The following is a 24,334-nucleotide window of genomic DNA, read 5'->3' on the forward strand; positions in this document are numbered from 1 at the left end:
GAAAGGGTTCAGAGGTGATTTACTAGGAAATTGCCTGGTATGGAAGGAAGGTCTTACGAGGAAAGGCTGAGGGAACTGAAGCTTGTTTTCACTGGAGAGAAGAAGGTTGAGAGGTGACTTAATCGAGATGTATAAGATAATCAGAGGGTTAGATATGATGGACAGTGAGAGCCTATTTCCTTAGATGGTGAAGGATAACTCAAGGGGATATAGCTTTAAATTGTGGGGACAGATATCAGGGGTAGCTTCTTTATACAGAGAATAGTAGGGGCATGGAACAGCCTGCCTGCAACAGTAGTAGACTTGCCGATGTTAAAGGCATTTAAATGGGCATTGGACATAGATGTGGATAATAATGGAACGGTGTAGGTTAGATGGGCATCAGATTAATATCACAGGTTGGTGCGACATCACGGGCCGAAGGGCCTGTACTGCACTGTAACGTTCTATGTTCTATGACACAAAATTAGTCAGTTAGTTGATGGGGAAGAGGATGATTGCCAGTTACATGATGAGATCGTGTTGATTGAATGAGTGGAACAGTGGTAAATGGATTTCAATCTGGAGAAGTACAAGGTTTATGCATGTGGGGAAAACCAAACAAAGCAAAAGAATACATAATAAACAGGAGGATATTAAGAGGGTTAGAGGGGGGGTGAGAAATCTTGAAGTGCACATCCACAGGTCTCTGAAGGTAGCAGATAGGAAAATAAAGGTCATTAAATGAGGCATATGGGATTCTTTCCTTCATTAGACAAAGTATTGAATACAAAAGATGTAATGCTGGAACTATATAAGATACTGGTTAAGCCATGGCTGAAAATTTGTGTACAATTCTGGTCATCACAATACAGGAAGGACATAATTGCTTTAGAGACACTACAGAGGACATTTACAGGAAAGTTACCGATGTTTAAAACTTGCAGTGTTGAGGAACGATTAGATAGGCTGGGGTAGCTTTCCTTAGAACAGTGGAGGCGGAAGAGTGACCCTAATTGAGATGTACAAATGAGGGGCTTGCATAAGGTAAATGGAGAAGACTAGTTTTTCCTATTAGCAAGGTACATTACCAGGGAGCACTGATTTGAAATTATTAGTTGAAGAATTAGAGAAGGTCTGAAGGAAAAGCTTTTTCACCGAGAAGGTGGTTGGTGTCTGGAATTCAGTGCCCAGTTTGGCAGTAAAAGTGAAAACCTGTAGCTCATTTAAAAGGAACCAAATCTGCACCCCACAACATCACCCCCAACCCCACCTCAAGGAATTCCCCTCACTCCCAGGATCCTTGTCATGCTTCCTGCATGGCGAACACCCTGCCTACCAATTCCAGCAGCAGCATGATGAGGCCCCCAAGTGGTCATTACAATGAATTGCCCATGTACGGCCCTCAATTGGAAATGGAGTGGGAAGGCTGTCCATGGATCTTCATGCCACAGACTTAATCAGGGTGGAGGTGGGAAATTGGCAATCACCAGATTAAAGATTCTCCAACTACCAAACTTGACATGGGGGAGGGTATTAAATTCCATCTCTTTAGAAATGTGATATGATTTAGTATCATTTCAGAAGAAAACAGCTGCACGCCTAACTACAGCAGGGTTACCGTGACATTGTAAAGTGATTTGAGAGGGAAATAATGACAGTAGACAAAAGACCAGGAAGAAACAACATTTATGATCTGATTATTGTGAAATTATCAAAGCTCAGGAAGCAAGGATAGGCAATGTAATCGGCATTATTGTCTTTGTATTAGGGGAATCAAAATCATATATAAGATTCCGATTCCTGATCACTATATAATGGTTCTCTTGGAATGAAATAAATGAAAGGTGTGCAGCCTATTAACAATCATTGCTTCAAAAACTACGCTTCCTGCTGGCTTAAAATTTTTTTTTAAATGCACATAAATATCTAACAATTTCTGTAGTGTGCATTCCCCTTTCCCAGTGGCAGTTTAAATCTGGCATCAAGTCAAGCTACCTCCAAGTATTCAGCTGCAATGATGTCGCTTAGCAAGAGTAAGCAGCCAGTCAATTCAAAATCTTCTCACTAACAACTAAGCAGGAAGTTAAAAGCACCAAATTGCTTTTCAAGTTTCAGACTGTGAGATAAAGTATGATTGGATTAACATAAAAGTTAAACTAAAGTTAAATAAACTTTACAAAAATGATTATTAAATCATTTGAAAAAAATGGTCAACATCCGACATATAATATTAGCTTTTCCGAGCCAGTATATTTGTCAGTAATTATGAACTTTGTGCAATTCAGCACCGAGTTACCCTTCAATCAACAATGGGTCATTTTTTTTTCCAAGACCTAGTTCATTGATAATGAGAGTTTTCACCAGTTCAAAGATTTCCCATTGATAGCAATTAACAACGCATCCTTTGGAGGAACATAGAATCATTGATAGCAACCTTTCTATATCTGCGTCATTCCATTTTCGCAGACTCCAAACGTTTCTGTCAGTTTCATGGGGAGTAATTGACAAATACGAGCTGTTTTTACCCCATGATCATGTTAAATATTGGATCTTAATATCTTTTCAAATGCCCAAACAAGCCTTTTTGTTTTACAATGAACAATCGCTGTGTTCAAGACAACCAGAAATGCACAATTTAGACAACATTCAAAGACACTTATTTCAAAAAGGATGTATTATTCTGATCATCTTATTAGATTACTTATTTGTGTACACAACAAGTATTGCAGATTTTATTGACTTAAGCATATTTACTGAGTCAAAAGTCACAATTGAAAATGTAGTCACTGGGAGTAACCAGTTTTAGACTAACAATATACCCTTCCACTTGGTTATGTGCAAAAGTTCTTGAATTCAGTCCGGGGATCCCAGTATAGTTAGTCAATTTCAAAAGGGACTTGGGCACAGTTAGTCAGCCACTTGAGGTGGTCAAGGTCAGGGGGTTCATACCATTCCATTCTAGAGAGCAGGCCACATAAATCCTGCAGACGCAGTGCAACCAATCATGGTAAATTAGTCAGGCATCTGCAGAGATCAGTCATGGGTCTGGTCAGTCAAGTCAGGCTGTCCTTTCATGTCATTGTGCCACAATCAGTCCTGGGTTTAGAAGGAGCCACTACTGTGGTAGGGATATTGGGATTGAAAGCATCATGATGGGATACAGAGGGGATAATAGCTGTGCAGGGAGGAAACTCAATGTATAATGCAGGGAGATTAAAGTGGACATGGGTACTGTGGGAAGGATTATCACCGATGGTCACAAGCAATCTAGCTTTGATGGGTGAACAGTGTGGCATAGTGGTTGGCGTGACTAAGCTCTGGGGGGAGAAAGCAACACTCCCTTAGAGAGGGTTCTGAAACAGGATGAGGCTAAAGCCAGGCTACCCAGGTAGCTTGGTTCTTAAATATCAATATATTTACAAAAGTAAACTTGTATTTGCAATGAAGTGTCAGCTATGCCACTAATGTGTCCTGGGAAGTATTCCTTTTTGGCTCCCCTCCCACTATGTGCACAGTGAAGGACAACTGCTGGCTTGAAGCCTTGGCCAGGTACATAGCTGTGCTTTAAAAATGGCTTCAGTGCAAGAATTCTGGGAGATCGCAGCAGTGGCAAGTACTTCCACATGCACCAAGAGGGAACTTAGGATGAGCAGGGGGATATAGAGGAGTGGTGTGTACGTAATGAGGCAAATTTCAGAGAATAACGTGAGAAATTTTGCTAAGGCTCACAGAAAGAAGCATCGGTGAAACTTGCCCAAAATTAACACTGAGCCGATTTCTGGCAAAATTCAGCTTTATACATTTTACATAGAATATATTTAATTCCGCTTCTTTAAGAATAATTGTTTAATAAGTGTTTATCATAGAATCATAGAATCCCAACAGTGTGGAAACAGGCCATTTGGCCCAACAAGTCCACACCGACCTTGCGAAGAGTATCGCACGCAGACCCATTCACCTACCCTATTACTCTACAATTCCCCTGACTAATGCGTCCAACCTATATATCTTTGAACACTATGAGCAATTTAGCATGGCCAATTCACCTAACCTGCTTATCTTTGGACTGTGGGAGCACCTGGAGGAAACCCACGCAGACACGGGGCGAACGTACAAATTCCACACAGACAGTGGTCTGAGCCTGGAATCAAACCAGGGTCCTTGACAGCAGTGCTAACTACTGAGCCACCTAATACATAAATAGAACAACACAACACCGCTTCTGGTACAATTCATTTCAACTGAAAACCAACATTTGAAATGTACCACTCCTATTTGCTGTGCAATCCATTTGAATTATTTCATTCGATTGTAACAACAAATATAACTTTCATTTATGTAGCCCCTTTAAGATAATAAAATTTCCCAAGATGCATCATATGAACATTATAAAACAAAGTCTGCCACCGAGCTATCCTGAGGCGATATTAGATTAGATGACCAAAATTCTGGCCTAAGAAATGTGTTTTAAGGAGAGTTTTAAAGTGGAAAGTGAAGTAGAGTGAAAGAGAATAAATAAGGAAGATACTCCAAAGCTTGGGCTTGGGCATGCCACCGGTAGTGGAATTATTAAAATGACCAGAATTAGTGAAATACAGATATTTTGCAGGGTTGTGGACTTGGAGGAGATTAGAGAGATAGGAAAGAGCTAACTCATGGAAGAATTTGCAAATCAGAATGACAATTTTAAAGTAAACAAGTTGCTTGACTAGGAGCTGACATAGAGTTGATTGGGGAAAAAGGACAAGTTAAGACAAAGGCAGCAGTACATCGGATAACCTCAAGTTTATGGATAGGGAATTTGGGAGACCAGTCAGGAGCACACAGGAATGGTCATGACTACAGTAAGAAAAGCATGAATGATGGCTACTGTAGCAGAAGAGCTAGGACAGGGACTACGTCAAAGTTACAAAAATGGAAGGGTGCTTTGGTGATGGCTGGAAATGGAGTCAGAAGCTTAACACAAGGTCAAATGCGACACTAAATTTTACGTAGACAGGCTTTTGTTTGCATGCTATTTTATTAGATTAGTTTTATGGTTTACCATTCCCCCCCATAACCCACCCCCCGCCCTTGATGGCTTTTATTCATTCATTTTCCCAATTTCTCAATTTCTTTGCCTAAGTCATGATGTTGATCTTATAAATTAATGCAGTTTCTGATCATCTTGAAGAAATTGTTCTTCTTGAAATGTGAACCAAGGTGATGAATGTTGATGGATCATTCAATCATAAAGAGAATCTCAGACTAGTTCGAGCCCTTCCTCCATAATTGACACTTTCCAGCTAGGACCACACATTAGTGATCAGAAATGTCACTCCTGACATTTCCTTCTTTCGTCCAGACATACTGAGGCCAGTCGTCCTACTTCAGCTCTACCATTAAACCAGCCAAACTCCACAAACCCAACATTAATCAGGGCTTGAACTTCATCTGTCTTGTTGGTACGGCATGGTACCAAAGTTCTGTGGTACATTTACCCACTTAGCCATCATAATTCATACACATATATTTTATATTGAACTAATTGTGTGTTACCTTCCATGATTAGCAACTTCTTTTTAATTGCCAGACATTGTATAATGTTTGATGGTTCCTAGCAGTAATAATTCATAACAACTATAATAACTTACAGCCATAGTAAGGTTTTGGTAGAGTCATAAGGATTCTGGAGCTCAGTAGACATGTTAGATGTCATGGCCAGGAACTCAGCATTCAGCAGAACTCTGTGCTTTTGTATTAACTCATTTCTGTAAAATCATATATAAAGTCCCTAATTGCTAACCACTGTGGTGGCTAAAATATAGTGAAGTGTAGTGTTGCATCTACTTTAGATATATTAATTGTGAAAGTGTTGTATCTTAGAAAATCATTTCAAATGTTATTTCAGAATGAGCATGATGGTAAGTACAGTAGTTACTTGTGTAACTGCCTAGGAATTTATTTCCCACTTTCAAATGTATGTCTCTTTGTTTGAAATCAAACTATGTTGAGGTATAGTGTTTCCTTTTGCTTCTTATAGCTGGGCTGAAAGCTAGCCTTTGTACTTGGGAATGAATGTTCTCATTCTCAGCTGGCTACAAATGGCCTGTGCTGATTTTGAGGTTGTTGCAGTCCAATTTCTACTAGCATGAGCCTACACCACAAAATCTGCTCTTAACTGTGGAGAAACGGGCATGACATTGTCAGATTTAATCAGTTAAGCTGTACTTGGTTTCTGGAAGGAGTGGGCTTAAAGGGTAAACTGATACTTACTTTCTGGTTCAGTCCTTTCTTAAGTTTTGAAGTATGGCTGGTATGACAAATAAAACATCATGCTGTTACTGTGAGAGTTAAGCTTTCAGCATCGTGATTATGACATATTGTTGACACATATGCCTTGAAATTATGAAATACAAACCCAAGATTAATTTTAATGGCTGCAGAGTCTGAAATGCTACAGTTTTGGTGTACTTATACATTTTATCAAAAGTAAAACCTATGCTGGCAGTTTAGCCTTTTAGTTTTTGGTGTTTAAACAATCACAAAACAACCTTAGGGTTTCCTGCTGGTACCATTGATAGAGTGAAAATCTGTTCTATTCTGAGCATTGACATATCTTACAAAACGCAAGTCTCCAAAAAATGAAATTGAAATCATAGCAAACATTTTCAAATTTTTAAAAGATTTTACGATGGATTTTTAAAATCACTGAGCTTTTGTCCGAAATGTTGATTTCGAAGCTCCTTGGATGCTGCCTGAACTGCTGTGCTCTTCCAGCAGCACTAATCCAGAATTTTAAAATCACTGTTAACCACTTATTAACTATTACTTTTTGAGAAGTTTTAACCAGAAAATCTGATGGGAGAAAATGTGATCTTCTATTACTGTGCACTATGATAGAGCACAGGTAAAAAAAAATCAATAAAAATGCTGAGGATTGACCATTATATGTTCTTACCAAACATCAGAACTTTAACATGTAACAGTAACTTGGTGAGATAGGTAGATTTCTCACAAAATTCCCAACCATTCGATTCCTTTTGAATCTCAGAGACTGTCATTTTCAAGAGGAATCAAGATAGGAAAAATGGTGTGGGAAATCAGTTTGCAAAAACTGCCTTGTGAAACCTTCCATTGGCTGGTTTCAAAATAGCGTTATTGAAAGCCGACAATCACGTGTCCTACATGCATGTCTGTAGTGATAGAAGAGATATCTGATTTAAAAATCATTGCCTTGATCAAGTTAAAACTCTATCCTTTTGTCATTAATACCATTCTTGAGTTCACATTTCAAAATGCTATTTTATTAATCCTAAGTTCCATACTTTTTGTCATTATTTTAAAATCTAATGTACACAATCATATAATCTTTTGTCAATAGCCACTTTTTCCATTTTGGGTCTCAGCTACGTACTACAACCAATACCAGACTTTTAGAAGGTAACCTAAATTCTCTTGATACTAATTCAGCCTCAAACCAAACAACAGGAAGTTCTTGAGAACAAATTTGAATGACTCTTTATTCATTTTTCCTCCCCCATAAGATAGCGTCTTATCTGAATGGAGTGGCTGGTATTCGGAAGTCACGATTTGAGAAAATTGTAGAAAAATATTTGTAACACAAGTTGTTGTGGCACCAATGATTTACTAATAAACTTTTATGCTGTCTTATGTCATTGCTTCTTCAATGGACAGGTAAATCTAAGTCATGAGAAGTCAATATTAATTTGCTATTTAAAGATAAAAATATTTATAAGTTACTTACATGCAACTCTTTCACTGTCCTTAGGAAGAAAAAGAAGTGCATTCGATACTTGCAAGGAGAAGCCAGGTGCTCCAGCCCAGTTTCTTCAGATGGAAGTGTGATGGACTGTCCTTCCCCTCCTTCTAATGCACTCCAACCTTCAGCAGAAACTTCAGCCACGCTTGCTAACTCTACAGACATAGCGCAACCAGCACAGCCAAATACAGTCTCTTTCTCTGCTCATTCCCAGCCTAACACAAATCTAACTGGACTTTCTATACCCTCTACACTGGACTCTCATCTATATAATAGTGCTTTACTGAACATCCCAAATCAGCATGCAATGACAAGATAATGGGCAACTTCAACCATGCTGACTAATTGAATAGTAGCATCCCAGCACTTGAGTGGGGAGATTCCATGATGCCTCTAACCAGGCCCAACCAGTGTAGTGTACATTCAAAGAACAAGCATTCTGAATTTTTACATCCTATCAAGACACACAACAAAATCTGATTCTGCTCTTTCAAAATTATCCAGCGAGGAACATTGGACAATAGAAACAAGTTGTCATTTAAGCGTTCCTGTCGGTCTTTATCATGATTGTTCCATCTGTGATTGAGTTCAAAAACTATTGTAATAATCAAACAGTTTATTTATAGTCATTTAACCAAAAAAAACAGGCTATTTCATAGTTAGCACTTTTATCTGGGGCCCCTGTTTATCTTTGTATATACCAATATAAATAAACACATTACTCCTTCACACTTTTCTGTGGCGGAGTATGCTGTTTCTTTTCTCCTCCTTTAGCAATGGAAGAAGTTTACATATTTGGAGCTTATAAATTCATCCAACCATGGAAATCTTTCAGTAATTAGCACTGAAAGGAAAACTTCAGAATCTCTCCCTGAAACCAAGAGCTGTCTAATTTGGTGTTTTCAGCACTAACCTAGGTCAGTTTAATAAGCATTAGTTTATATCAGTCCTATGAACCATAAAATCTTATGTAGCTGCAATTTGTCTAAGGAGCATTATTTCTTTATAGACAGGACTTATTAATAATTACCCTTTAAGGAAAGGTGAATATAGATGCTACTTTCTCCAAATGGTTTTGTTAGTTTAGGGTATGATCCCAGCTCCCATTTACACTCAGCAACAGGGTATATATTCCCTTCACTAAATATGATATTGAACAAGACAACAGGGAGATAACAAGCTTTGATATTATAGTGGACAAGACTGTACCTAATTTCTGCTGACCATTTTTGTAATGCCTAGACTAGAGATTGACAGCATCTAACTTGATTACTTTTTATATTTCTTAACATTTAGAAGTTTACTATTGAAATGTGATGCAACTTGATGGACCTACAAATATTGTTTTTGTTTGAGCTTCTGGTTTCTAATTTTTATTTAAGTTCAGTAAATTAGGATTTTTTTTTGTTAATTATGAATTTTGGATGCATTACTTCCACAGCTACATACTGTCCCATTAAATTTGTAAATCTTTGCTGTGTGGTCATCAAATAAAAAATCTCCAGTGAATAAAGCCTCAAGGTTTAAAATAGGAGGGTTAGTAGAAGGGAGGTGACCCATCTCAGTAACTCAATGCCTATGATTGTTAATTAAATTTGGAAAAGGGGCTCTGGAATTGTCCCAACCTGCTAAAATCCACCCTTCTAAGTGAAATTCAGATATATTAATTTGCATGATAGTCAGCAACAGTGAATATCCAACAGTTTGTTCCTCCTTTCCCCAACATGCTGTGTGCCAAGGCTGGTACTGTTGAAGAGAAGCATGACATCAGAACCCTCCAGCCTTATCACCAGGGATGAACTGGCTCAGTTAGAAAATGGGAGATCTCATAGGGTTACATAATTGATGCTTTCCTCTCTCCGTGAAGAATCTTACATCATTTTAGGGGAGTCAGTTCTCCCCCATCTGTACCTACTCAGCTCAGAGGAATCTTTTGCTTTTCCTTCAATAACTCCTTCAGCTAATCAGCTGCACAAGGGAAGGGCACATCAAATTATATGGTAAAAATGTTATGTTGTTCTTAGATGAGGTTCTATTGGTAAAGAGAACTATTGAGAAATAACAGTGTCATACTAATTCACAGGGGTTTCTTTCCTTAAGTTCAGATTATAGCATTTTGTTGGAAAGGAGAGCTTTACCCTACAGCTTGCACCAAACAATAGGTATATGAAGTTAAATTATAGCACCACTGTGGAATTTGCTAGATCTCATTTAATGTAGCAGTCCTTATGGGAAAGCGAATGAGCTCCAGATTTGGACCCAAGCCTGACACTTGTCCAATTTCTCCCCCTTTCCACATGTTAAAGTTTATATATAAACTAAGTGAAGAGTAAAATGAGTCAATAAAGATATTTTTGTTTGAAGTATAGCATATGAAAACATTTATTTTAAATAATAATTGCTTTCTATGTATATTACATTGGTTGATGGGTCTTTCCATTGTTAATAAAAGACTGCTTTGCAGGCAGTTAAAAACTAGCATTTATACTGTCAAACAGATAAATGAGGTCAATATTTGACCTGGATGTTACTTTTATGAAGCCCTGAAATGTTCAAACAATCGCATAGTTTTATTGTTATTATTTCATTTTCTTGCCTATTTGTATAAAAAATTCGAAAACAAAAAAAATATAAATATGAAACTCGCTTTTGCTTTTCTGTGTGTGTATTTCAGGCTGTTGTAATATTTTTGAGTTATATTTTTAGGGGGAAATATAAAAGTAGAAATATAGACAGGGTTTTATAACAGTGTAATATTTCATATTTCTGATTGAATATTGTTTCACCCTCAGTGACAAGAGAGCAACAAAACCTTGTCAGCATCTTTTTATTCACACAAGATTTGTTTGCATTTTTGTAGAAAACTGCTTTCAGGGACATAGATGTATCCCCTTCAACAACGTATTTACAGTTCAATCAAAATGCCAGTAACACATGGTCACATCCATGTTGATAATAACCAAAAATTGTAAGTAAGCAGAAAAGATTATTAAGTCATTGAAAACTGTACTATTTGCTGAAAAAAATAAAAAAAATATTTTGGTTGAAATTTGCAGCATGGATAGATTTCTTGACTGATTTCCATGCTTCTTCATTCCTTCACATATGTTTACATTTTTGTCAAACACCTTATGACAGAAGTTTGAGAGGAATTCATAATGCCCAATTTATTACATAATAATGTACAACTCTTCCAAAGCAAACAAATTATCCCTAAAGATAAATATTGGACCTTGATTGAAGATATTTCACATTTCATTGTCTTGTGGGCATCTCCATTTTCTAAGTTCATTCCCCTCTCCGATTCACTGGAGGTAACTTTTGCCTTCGGACTCTATCAAAGTCCTCTGGTGTTTGTGCACATTCACTTGTTGCATTTTCTACCAAGGTCAGCCGTGATGCAGAAGATGACAACTGGCCCCTGTATATAAGAGCTGCATTTTGTGCCATTTGTCAGCAGCCATTGCAGACAAAACTGCACTGATTCCAGAAATAAGACAATTACCAAACAAGAAGGTGGTACCAAAAATAATGTGTGTTGACCTCCGTCTAAGATGACTGTAAATGTCACTAGAATGTAAAACATAAGAGCAGGAGTTGATTATGTAGCTGATCTGCTATTCAATGATGGGTGACTGTTACATCAACTTCCCTTCCCTTTCCTAAACCTGGATTCCCCAATTACCCAGGAAGCTGTCAATTTCCATCTTGAATATCAACATGTCACACTGTTCAGACAGAGACATTCTCAGCATAAAGAGGTAGGATACAAATTCACACCTACCACATTTTCATGTGGCAGGTTCATATTGTCCATCAATGAGTACACGTTTATTTGTACAGGCCCTGATATATTACATCTAATTCTAAGATTCAAAAAGTATCATTGAAGTAGGTATTCAATAATAAGTTACTACAGTGTTTCACTCTGTCATTTTGGCCAGAAAATATAATAGTTTTATTGAAGTTAACAATCCCGGAATTCTGCTGCACAAAGTATGTGAAGAGTCATGGCCTTGTGCAATGTTGGATCAAAATTTTGGTTGAGGAACTTATGTGAATTTAATTTGCCTTCATAAATTGATATGCTTTTGTTAACACTAGAGAGCAATCTTACCACTTTAAGGGGTGGTATCAGTGTTAAAGCCTCTTGAGAAAGGACTTTCCTAAACTCCACATGAAACAAAAGGTGCATGAACCCAGCAAACATGGGCTAGGTCTATTTGGAAATCATTATCATCGTAGCATTCTGTATTACTACCCAATGTGTATTCTCACATTCAGAGAAATTTTAATGTTAATCATTATTCACCGAGTGACTAATTGATCCTTCCTATCACTATTTCTGAAATGTTTTTCCATTTGAATATGGAACATAGGACAACACAGCGCAGAACAGGCCCTTCAGCCCTCGATGTTGCACCAACTTGTGAACTAATCTAATCCCATCCCCTTACACTATCCCATCATCATCCACATGCTTATCCAAGGACTGTTTAAGCACCCCTAATGTGGCCAAGTTAACTACATTGGCAGGCAGGGCATTCCATACCCTTACCACTGTCTGAGTAAAGAACTTGCCTCTTACATCTGTCTTAAATCTATCAACCCTCAATTTGCAGCTATGCCCCCTCGTACAAGCCAACATCATCATACTAGGAAAAAGACTCTCACTGTCCACCCTATCTAATCAATGTCTCTGTTAAATCCCCTCTTAGCCTTCTTCTCTCCAATGAGAACAGACCCAACTCCCTCAGCATTTCCTCATAAGACCTTCTCTCCAGACCAGGCAACAATCTGGTAAATCTGTGCTGCACATTTTCCAATGTTTCGGCATCCTTCCTGTAATGGACCAGAACTGTACACAATATTCCAAGTGCAGCCGCACTAGCGATTTGTAATGTTGCAGCATGACATCACGGCTCTGGAACTCAATCCTTCTACCAATAAAACCTTACACACCATATGCCTTCTTAACAGCACTATCAACCTGGGTGGCAACTTTCGGAGATCTATGTACATGGACACCAAGATCCCTCTGTACATTCACGCTACCAAGAATCTTTCCACTGACCCAGTATTGTGCCTTCCTGTTATTCTTCCCAAAGTGAATCACCTCACATTTATCTGCATTGAACTCCATTTGCCACCTCTCAGCCCAATTCTGCATTTCATCTAAATCACCCAGATTTTCTGCAACATTTTTCCACACTGTCCACCACTCCACTGACTTTAGTATCACCTGCAAACTTACTAACCCATCCACCTATGCCTGCATTCAAGTCATTTATAAAAATGACAAATAGCAGTGGTCCCAAAACAAATCCTTGTGGCATACCACTAGTAACCGGACTCCAGGCTGAATATTTTCCATCAACCATCACTATTAAACATAAAATTATTTTCATATGAATCATATTCTGTCTACATCCATTTTGATCACAGCATTTGTTTTCTTTCATGTTTGCTTTTGAAAGAGCATGTGTTAAATTGTCCTTACTGGCAATGTGAATGATTTTTAAATTGTACAGTTATAGCAGTAAACTACATAGGAACATTATATTCTTGTCACAGGACATATAAATAACAGTGTCTTTAGAGTTATTGGACATGTTGCATTGAAATTCTGTATAGCTAGGACCAGGATCAGTGCTTCTCCATGGTCAAATATTTTACATGGGAAGTAATCAATTTGCTGGAAAAATAACTGACTGTCCATTCAATCCACAACTTGTCTTTCTGCAATAGCACTGCACTAACACTGATGGTATTGGGATTAGCAGCCAATGTGAATGGGTTCTCATAACTTACTGTTGCTAAAAATAATGAGGTTGTTTGCGTAGCTTTCAGTTTGACAACTCTGACATTCTTTTGTCCATTAAATTTCTTACCTTTCTTCCAACTTATTTAAGAAGCCAGTACGTTACTGAAATTTTGAATGAACTTCCAATAAAATCTATTTATGACAATGTATTGCAAAATTTCACATTTTGGTTTAGGTATAAGAAAATCTAAGATAGCCTTTATACTTACTTTCCTAGGTGCTTCTTAACCTGGTTCCACAGTATTGGCTAAACAAAGTCACCTTCACATTAGCAAATCTAGTTTTAGCCAGATTTATGACCACATTGACTGTGCGTGACAGATTGAACAGCTCATTCAAATGTTATAAATGTTCTTCCCAGGTTTGGCTGAACACAACCAAATCATTGAATCCTTCAACAGCTTTTTTTTATTAATCACTGAAAAGTTGCTGGAGCATTTTTCATTCTAAAAAGCTTGATATTACATTGATAAAGTCCATCCAGTATTACAAAAGTTGATAATTCTTTGACCCTATGAGTCAATGCAACTTGCCAAAATGCTTTTAACCATTCAATTTTTTTATCATAAATCATGCTTGCAAAATCATTACAATTTTATAATCATGGAATCAAATACGAATTCATCATAATTTCTGTACTGACTTTGTCATGATCCCCATGCTTTGTGACTTATTTGAGTTTTATAACATCATGATAGGTGAGCTCCACTTACTATAATTTGATTAATAATATGTATATAGTCTTGTCCCTCACTTGAGTTAATTTCTCTGGCTTCAGACTATAAGGGTGCTGTTTTAAGGATAGTGTAGCCTCTGCAAGAACATTATGTATAGCCAAGTATATTTTTCCTACTCTACTGACACAAAATGATTCCTGAATTTATAACATGCTTTGTCAGTCATGTTGATAGCATTGCGTAATTTACCATTGAGCATTGTATTATCCAATCTGATTACAAGGTTCAACTTTTGAATTTCCAATTCATTCTTGAATCAATCTGATATTTTCATTTCACTCCCTATTTCTTTCATCACTGCAAATGTGCTTTTCTCCAAATGAACTTACATGTCATACTATCTTTTTAAATAATAATTACACAGAGGATGATAGGCATGTGGAATTGATGGAAGCCAAGTACAACATTTAAAAGGCATTTGGATAAGTACATAAATAGGAAAGATTTGAAGGGACATGGGCCAGGAGCAGACATATGGGACTAGTTTAGTTTGAGATATGTTCGGCATGGACTGGTTGGACCAAATGGTCTGTTTCCATGCTGTATGACTCTATGACTTAGTGATGCATGTCCTGTTTTGCCTCCTTTCTGGAGTACTAACTGCATAATTCACACCTTTGCATTTCTTTTTGATGTGATAAAATCCAGTAAACCACTTTTAATGCCTCCCAAAGATAGATAATAGTACTAATGGCATGCCTCCAGCAACAAAATTTGGAGATTTGGCCTTTTATCTGCTATAGTTTTCACTGTTTTTTGAGCAACTTTCAAATGATTATTTGCCAAGTTTTGGTTGATTTATCTCTGAATTTTGACACATAGTTTTGAAGTATAGTCTCTAAAATTTGGATTGTAGTTTTCTCTTTAATCAAGTTGGCGGGTGCTTTTACCTCACGCTCATCAGTTTAAAAAGACAAAATTAAGTGGACTCATTGAGGGCATCACTAATGGTGTACTAAATGAACCCTTTACTGCAATTATTCAAATATTTTTGACCATAAGTTCTAACCATGTTTTTTTAAAGTTCAATACCACCTTTTGAGTGTTCATTGTGGTTTTTGATGATAAATTGAAGATGTAAATTGTTTTATTACCAACCTATTTTTTTTTTGAATATTTGAAATAAAATTTGAACCTTGATCTGAGTATATTTCTTTGAGTACTCTGAATCTTGTAAAGGAAACTGATCTAACTTTTCCATTACCATTTTAGATATAATTTCCCCAATGCATTGCCTTAGGAAATCTTGTTGAAACATCCAGAATTGCTAAAAAGTCTTGATTCCACTCTTGGTTTTAGATAGCATTCCTAGACAAGCCTGTTATGACCCAGCTAAACAGTTCTTCAAAAGCTGCAATTACAATTAATGGTGCAGTTTTTGATGTTTGGAGTTCAGAGACATGCCACTTAATATCCTCATTGGTTTCCCTCTTTGATTAGAAGCATCCAGGAACATAACTCTGAAAGTTTCCCTTTGAAATAAAATATTCAGAACCTCAAGTCTGGTTCTCCTTATATATTGTTGAGGAAGAATTTTCTTCATTGGGCTGAGCCATCTCCTCCTTAATAATTTTCAAGAGAACATGTTCCTCTTGTACTACGGCTACACCTCTAATGGCTAGTTCTTTACTGATGGACCTTTTTTGATGATTCTTTAATAGAAACATACAAACTGGAAACAGGAGTAGGCCATTCTTGAATCCTACTCTATCATTCAATATGATCATGGCTGATTCTCTATATCAATGTTATTTTCCTACTTTCTCCCCATTACTCTTGGTGCCTCTAAAATCTAAAGTAAACAAATCCCTCTCTTGAATATATTCAGCTTCTTGGCCTCCATAGTCTTCTGTGGTAGAGAATTCATTGTTATACCAGCCTTTGAGTTAAGGTAATTTCCTCATTTCTGATGCAAATGGTCTACCCTGTACCCTGAGATTGTGTCTCTAGATCTAAATTCCATAACCAGGGAAAACATCCCCTCTCCATCTATTCTGTTTAGCAAAGTTAGAATTTTATATGTTTCAATCGGATCCCCTCCCCTCTCATCCTTCTGAACACTTGGGAGTACAGACCCAGTCAAGTTAATCTCTCCTCATAACATAGTCATACCATCAGCTTCAATCTAGTGAACTCTACTGCATCTCTCTATGCCAAGTATATCCATTATAAGGTAGGAAGCCCAAAACTCCATTCCCCAGGTGTGGTCTCATCCCTGAATAACTGCAGTAATACATTTCTAATTCTGAACTCCAATCCTCTTGCAATAAAGGCCAATATACCATTTGGCTTCCTAATTGCTTATTGCACCTGCCTGTCTACTTTCATTGGCTGGTGTACAAAAAACACAGATCTCTATGTGGATCCACACTTCCCAATGTATCGCAATTTAAATAATACTCTTCCTTTCTGAGTTTTTCACACTGAAGTGTATGACTTCATATTTATCCATGTTATGCAGCATCTGCCATGTATTTGCCTGCTGACACAATTCATCTAAATCTCACAACCCCACCCAGTTTTGTGTCATCAACAAACTCAGAAAAGTTGCATTTGGACCCCTCATCCAGGCCACTTATATATAATGTGCATAATTGGAGCTCACCTTGTGGTTTCCTACTAGTCACTGCCTACCATTTGGAAAGAAAAGATCCATTTATTCCCGCTCTCTGTTTATTGTCTCTCAACCAATTCATAATCTATGTCATGGTATTAACCCAATTCCATGTGCTTTAATTTGCCCTCTAAGCCCTAATGACGGACTTTACAAACACTTTAGGTGATCCTACCATTGTAATTGGTCTCCTATTTAACTCCCAGTAGTTAGCTTTATTATGTCCAGTTATATTACAATGGAAGGATATTATTTTCTTTATGTCACTATTAAATTCTTGCCTCTCTGTTCTATTACTTTGTTTGTTCCCTGAAACTAATTAGTTTTCTATCCCTAGACTTTCTGTTCCTCCAATTGTTTTGAATTCCCATATGGCTATCTCCCTATATTTTAATTGCATTGGTGAGTTTTTGTAAGCATCTGCTAGGATTGCTGTTTCATAGTTTTATTTATATTTGATCTTCATCTAAATAAATTTTAAGGTTCACAGTAAAATTATTTTGGAATTCTTTACATATTCTTCCTTTAGGTCCTCAATTTTTTTCTCTAACATCAGTGATCCCGAACCATTTCTTGCGCTCTTGCTAATTCTACAAATATCTGATTGGTTTTGTTCTTATAGTCCTTAATTTAAATTAATAAGCTTTGGGGACAAGTTCACAAGCATCAAGTATTCCAGTCTTCAGACTGTCTTTCTGAACAACTGGTATACACATTTATAGTTAGCTGTAACTATCAAAACAGATTGTAACATTTTTGGCCACTTCATCTTCTGAGTTACTGTTTCAAATACGATGAAACATCTATCCACTCCATCCTTTGTAAATCTAGACACTAAGCACAGATTTCCACTGAAATCGAATCTCTCATTAAAATCAGCATTGTTTTCAGAGTTATCATCCATTCTTTCTTCCCTACTCAAAGCTTTTCTTTATCTAACACAAGTTGGTTGAGTTCCCTCTTGCTTTGAAGATCAAAGTTTTTAAATTAGACATCTTTTTCAATTGTTCTTTTCTTTTTATTCACTTTTTGCTCTAACTCGATTTGTTTTTCATTTCCAATGAAATGTCAGCTAATTCTAGCTAATTACCTCAATACTAAAATGCGGTGTGATCACTTAAAGTACCTGATCCTGACAAAATTCTACTTTTGATTTCTACCTCCAAACTATCCATTAACCCTCACAGTTTCATCTTGGTTCAATAATGTCAAGTAATCCACTGTAATATCTTCTACTCCCAGAAAGTTCTTATCAGCATTAAGCCACTTAAAAACCTAAAATTATGCAATATGCTTCACCACAATGCTCCTGTTTTATGCCTGGAACGTCCTCATTTCTATAAACGAGACATATCACTCTTAACTTAAATGAATTCCTAAACTTTATTATGATTTAAACTGATGGTAGTACTGGTCAAATCAGATTCCAGAGTGAAACTCCACTTGATAGGTTGCATGTTAAAATTTTGTAGTTGGTTACCGTGATGGCTAATCACTGAACAGATGAGACTGCCAATGAACTTTAACATAACTACAAAAGTTTATTACACAAAAATGAAAAGCTATAGAAATGATAGCTTGTAAAGATCTTAACATAAACAGCAAATCAAAGTTTCAACAATGAAAACAGAATGTGCCGGAGAAGCTCAGCCTGTCTGGCAGTATCTGTGGAGAGAGAAACAAAGTTAACTTTTCCAGGAACCCTTTCTCAGAACATGGTTTCACGCTGCTTACCCACAATATCCTTTAGAGAAATACAATTCTGGAGATCCATCATTCCTATCGTAATCTTTAATGTTTTACTTATCTGACTCTTTCCAATTTCCCTTCTTGGATTTCTGAGAGAACTTTTGAATTATTTCCAGTTCTGTCGATCTGAAACTCCTTTCAGTTCTGATTCCCTAAATATTTGTTTTTCAGTTCTGGATACTTGTAAACTTCTATCCAACTTGTCTTAATTTGAAGACTTCACAGACTAAAAACCTACTGCTGTGGTGAAAACTGTTCTATTGAACTGAAAACTTGATTCTTCTGAACTGCAAGCACATTAGTGAGGCCTTATCTATTTACACTGTTGTAAACTCAACATAATAAACATTTCATCAATTAACAGCAAAGATATTCTGCAAGACATAAATTGAACCACATGCTTTCTTGGTAATGATGCATTTCATTCATTATTCCTAAAAACCTCCTGTCCTCTTTAAAAAACAAGTTACGTTTACAGAAATGAAACCAAAAAAATCCAAAATTACTAAACAATAACATACCTTATATATCTTTATCATGATTTTATATTATTTTATGTTGAATTATGTGAATTTTGATAATTGTATATTGAATATCACTGTGCTGCTTTATTGCCGTGTTATTTTTGCTGGCATCTAGAGCTACAGTCATTTTCAAGTCTTAAAATAGAATCACTTTGGAAAATAGTTTGTGAAGCATTGAGTCAGAGTTTGTTCAACTTCTCTAGTCCTAATACACAGTGTGTAGGGATCCCAAATTTCATATTTTAAGTGGATAAAACAAACCATGATCATATATTTCCATAAAGGGTAGAAATAGCAGTAAAAGTTAAATATTGCAAATGTTCAGAGCACTGCTTTCACATTTCTATTCAGCAAAGACCACAAAAATCATTCATCGTCTGTTAAAAAAAATCAATTAAACTTTTAATATAAATTTGTTTTCTCCAAATATGAATAGTGTCAATGGCCAATCTAACATTTTTGTTTTGTGTACATAGTAATTTAAAACTAAGTGGCACTTACATAAGATTGAGTTGTGGAGAATCACGCAATTCTCTCTCATTAAGCTAGAGTAGTGTCTCTGTTTTTGCGTTTAACTAAAGAACTGCAAATCAGACTGCCTCCCACACTGTAGCAGACCCCCACAAAATAGATACAGATGAGGAAGACCATTCTTTATCTAATATATCTAAAGTATCCTATAGTCCTCCACAATCATTACATCCAACAGCTTTTTAAATTACTCCAAGATGCTTTGCTTTCACAGCCCCAGTACATTTCCAAAAGTTGTTTACTTTATAAAGAAATTGTCCTTATGTCAGCTGTTTTCATTTCACTAAAACAACAAGCACTTCACAATAACAAGTTTCATGTAGTAAAAGCATGTCACAGGAGCATTACTGAATAAAAGTTTACTCTAAGCCACACAAGGCAATGTTACAGGAAGGCAGTGGCATTGTTACTGGACTAGTAACGCTGTGGGTGTGAATCCCTCCATGGAATTCAAAACTAACCTAATGGCAACTATGTAACCATTATCAATTATTGTAAAAACCCATCTGGTTCACTGATGTCCTTTAAATGACAAAATTTATTACCCACACCTTATCTGGTCTTTGTGCGACTCCAGGTCCAAAGAAATGTGGTTGACTCTCAACTGAATTCTGAAATGGCCTAGTATGCCACTCAGTTCAAGGATAACATGGGATGGACAACAAATGCCAGCTTTACTAGTAATACCCACACTCCTTACAAGAATAAAACATAAAAAATAAAGATATAGCTTTCAATTAATGCCTTGAGGAAAGAGTGAAGCAGATAGATTTATGGAAGCAATACCAAAGCTCAGGAGCTAAGTATTTCAACAATCACCGGTGGTGAAACTTGGAAATTGGTGAAATGCAAGAGAAATCTTAGATGGTTGTAGGGCTGCTGAAGGTCACAGAGATAGAGAGGACTTAGGCCAAGGACAAATTTGAAATCAAGGATGAGAATTTCAGGAGTTATGAGTGCAATGAATTAGGTTACAGGCAGAAGAGTTTTGGAGAAACTCAAGTTGTGGTTGCAAGGTGGGAAATCAAGCAAAAGATTACTGGAATAGTCAGGAGAGGAAAATAATGCATGATGGGCTGAAGGAAAATTAGAAGTGTCCAAAAGGTCAGAGTTAGGCTTTAAGGAAGAACTTAAAGAGATGGGAGGGAGCAGAAGCTAAAGCCTATGATGTTAGAATTTCTGACAAAAAGGCCAAGGCAGTTAAGTGTAACAATAATGTAGTAACAGTTCTCTGCATTCATTTGTATCTGATATCATGTTGCGTTTTTGTTTTGTCAATCTGTCAATGTCCTTCTGAACCTTGAGCCACTACAATCCTCTTCACAATTTGCTACATCCACAGCTTTAAAATTGTACTCCTTGGTCATAAATCCCAGCCATTCATACATAACAAAGAAAGCAATGATCCCAATGCCAACTTCTCCATTTTCCTTGCAATATTTCACCTCACCTCCAGTCAATTACTCATGGGTGGGGAGATAATCTATACATTAAATGGGCAGCTGTTCATGCTACTCCATCTTTATCTAAAACCAATTTGACTCCAACCTCAATGACAGAGCTTCAGTTTGAGAATGGCACTTGTCTATGTAGTGCTCACTCAAAGTGAGTTCCAGGTAATTATTAACTCTTTCTCCAAAGACACGAGAAAATTGGTCTTTCACCCAGAAAGCTAAGGTCATTTGCATATGTAAAGTAGGAGAAGTAAGCCACATGGCCCCTGCAGTCCTCTCTGCCATTCAATAAGATCATGGCTGATAACTTGGTGTTTCTAATTCCATATTTCCATCTACCCCCAAAACCTTTGATTTTAACAGGAATCGATTGTCTACCTGTATCTTTAAAAATCCAATCGATTCCTGCAACTCAACATTTCCTGGCAACTGTGATCAATTGTGAAATCCTGGAAAATGTGGAGCATCTGCTATATCTTGGGAATCTTCTTTCAATAAATTCATCATTGCCTCCAATTTGCCAGCTCAGCCTTCAGCTGCCTGAGGAAAATGTATTTGAGAGCCAGGATCTCAGTTCATGGTTGTGATCGCTGAACTCTAAAGGCTTGGGGACTCAGATAACCCACAATAGATACACTGGAGAGGTGCCATCAGCAGTGCCTTCACAAGTTCCTCCAAATCTACTGCAAGAAAGGCAGTCCAACAGAGCATCCCCACCCAAGCCGTCTTGCCCAGTTATCGCAGTGCTAATCATTCAAAACCAGTTCTGATGGTGGGCTATGTAAACTTGACTGCAGACTCCAGAAGTGCTACTTTAATTTAAACTCAGTTGTGACAGGAAACTCCCAGGAAGGAAGCAGACAAACTTTAGGGATGTTTTCAAAGCACCTCCAAAAGCATCAAAAGGATTCATGAGAGCCCTTGGTTTATGATCAGCTAAAATGGAGTAGGCTTAACTGGGAAGGCACCAAACACAAAGGATGACACATCTTCCCGATCCTTCAAGCATTGTTTGCTCCATTGTTTGTAACTGTGGGCTGATTATACATTACACCTTTCAGCCATTTCAAAACCAAAGTAACAGCAGATCATCCTTTACCAAAGTGAATGGTTAAAAAGAAAATCCCAACACTAATACCTGGAGAACTCCACTGCGTATGTCTCTCCATTTAGAAATACATTTACTCATCACTACTCCTATTGCTTAGGAAGTTGCATATCCAAACTTAATTCAACCCTTTGATGCCATCATCACTTCTGCTCTGCTATGAATTACTTTGGCAAAAACCTTTTAAAACTCCATGTATATAACATTTACTGTACCATCATTGTCAAATCTCTCTGTTACTTCATCAAATAAATCAATCAGGTGATGATTTCCTTTAAGAGCTCTGTGTTGGCTGAACTGTTTTAATACATTTATTAAGAATGAATTTTGTTCCCACAATAGTCTCAAGTAGTTTTTCCATCTTCAACATTAAGCTCACTGATCTGTAGTTACCAGGCTTGTCCCTCTCTCCTATTTTGAAGAGTGTAACATTTACAAATCGTCCAGTCTCTGGCATCACTCCCAAGTACAAAATGGATTGAAAGGTTGTGGCCAGAGCATTATTTCCAGCCTTGTTCCTTTCAGCAGCCTCGATTGTATCTAGTCTGAAACAGGTGACTTGTAAAGTTTGAGTGATTCTATTAGAACCCCTTTCCAATTAGTTTTGTTCTCTTCAATATCTCTAATCCTACCTCCTTTACTGTAGTATTAATATCATCCCCTAATTTTGTGAAGGCAGTGCAATATATTCACTACCTCAATCATGCCATGAACTTCCACAAGATTTTCTTTGTGTATCTAAGTGGGCCTATAATTCTTTTTAACTATCTTTTTACCTGCTAAATGTTTATAAATGATCTTGTTTTACCTCGTTACCTTACCATTTCCCCATACTCAAGGATTATGTCTGTTTATTCCATACTTGATACTTGACATATACCTTTTCTTAATTTATTTTAACTTTTTTTTCTCATCTCGGGAGCTTCACCTTTGGATACATTTCTTTATGGAAATATACTTAGATTATGCATGAACTATTACTGCGTTGAAGAGTCACTACAGGTACTGTTCATTTACTGGGTGAAATTTAATCCAAGTGCCAGATATCTCTATGGCTGCTGGAAAGCCCTTAACCTTCACCGTTCTACATTTGCAAATTGGTTTATTGAGCTGTTTGAAGGAATTTACTGCATACAAATTAGTTGTTTTGTATGGCAAAGTTCAATACCCTTCTAAATTTTCCATAAAGTTACAAAGTTCTTTACAACATCCTAAGAATACAAAATAGTGCTGCATAGAAACACATTTACAGCACAGGAAACCAATAGGCCCATAGTGTCTGTGAGAGTCAAAAGACAATTATTCAGTCCGAAACACCTTTCTGTTCTTGGTCCACAAATTACATCACCTCAAGTGCACATCCAAATATGCTTTTAAGTGCAATGATAATTTCTGCCTCTTCTAGCTTTTCAGGCAGTGTGCTCTGGGTCACAGTTTCCAGCATCCTTCCATCTACTGAAGATCACAGGCATGCAATCCATTTCAGAGGGGTGTGCTCGTATCTCAACTTTGTTAATGGTGTGATATTGTCAATCCTTTTACATTGTTATTGTTACCAAACTACTGTAAGCTCACAGTGGTTCACACCAACTCAGATGAGGTGTCATGATTTTCCTCTGTCATCAGTAAGTGATTCCAGGTTTGGTATTTAATGTCTAGGACAACTATCCTTGAAACAGTGTTGGGTGTCCTACTGTTCATCTATCCAGAGACTACCTCACCATAAATATGATCATTATGGTCACTGGCTTTGTAACAGATTTCCATCATGCCAATATGCCCAAGCCAATTAAGTAGCTCTTATTTGAATGCCAACAAAAGTGAACACTGACTGTAACAAGACTTCTACACATTTTTTGTTCTCCCAGAAAATTCCCACAATGCTTTGCAGACAGCCAATGCAGCAATTGTTGAGGTTCTTATCCTGATAATTGTAAGTTGCCCATGTTCACAACCAAACAAAAAGGTGTTAAAAACACAGGCTTTATAAACCATCAGCTTGATTCTAAGTGCCCATCTGTATCCGACTTGCCTGTACTAATGAAGAGT

General features: G+C 37.0%; 1 protein-coding gene across 9 annotated transcripts in view; it reads left to right on the plus strand.

The window, feature by feature from the left end:
* The window catches only part of LOC140492018 (transcription factor 7-like 2), a 240,016-nt gene extending 229,223 nt beyond the window's left edge, over window positions 1-10,793 (plus strand). For 4 of the 9 annotated variants that reach the window (XM_072590626.1, XM_072590627.1, XM_072590628.1 and 1 more), the window contains one exon: window positions 7,754-10,793. In XM_072590626.1, the coding sequence (XP_072446727.1) occupies window positions 7,754-8,063 (310 nt within the window). In that variant the 3' untranslated portion in view covers window positions 8,064-10,793. The remainder of the gene's footprint in view (window positions 1-7,753) is intronic. The other 5 variants (XM_072590630.1, XM_072590633.1, XM_072590637.1 and 2 more) reach the window with 2 other exon arrangements.
* The last annotated feature ends 13,541 nt before the right edge of the window (window positions 10,794-24,334 follow it).

Source organism: Chiloscyllium punctatum, chromosome 20 (genome assembly GCF_047496795.1).
Source record: "Chiloscyllium punctatum isolate Juve2018m chromosome 20, sChiPun1.3, whole genome shotgun sequence".
Taxonomy (NCBI): domain Eukaryota; kingdom Metazoa; phylum Chordata; class Chondrichthyes; order Orectolobiformes; family Hemiscylliidae; genus Chiloscyllium; species Chiloscyllium punctatum.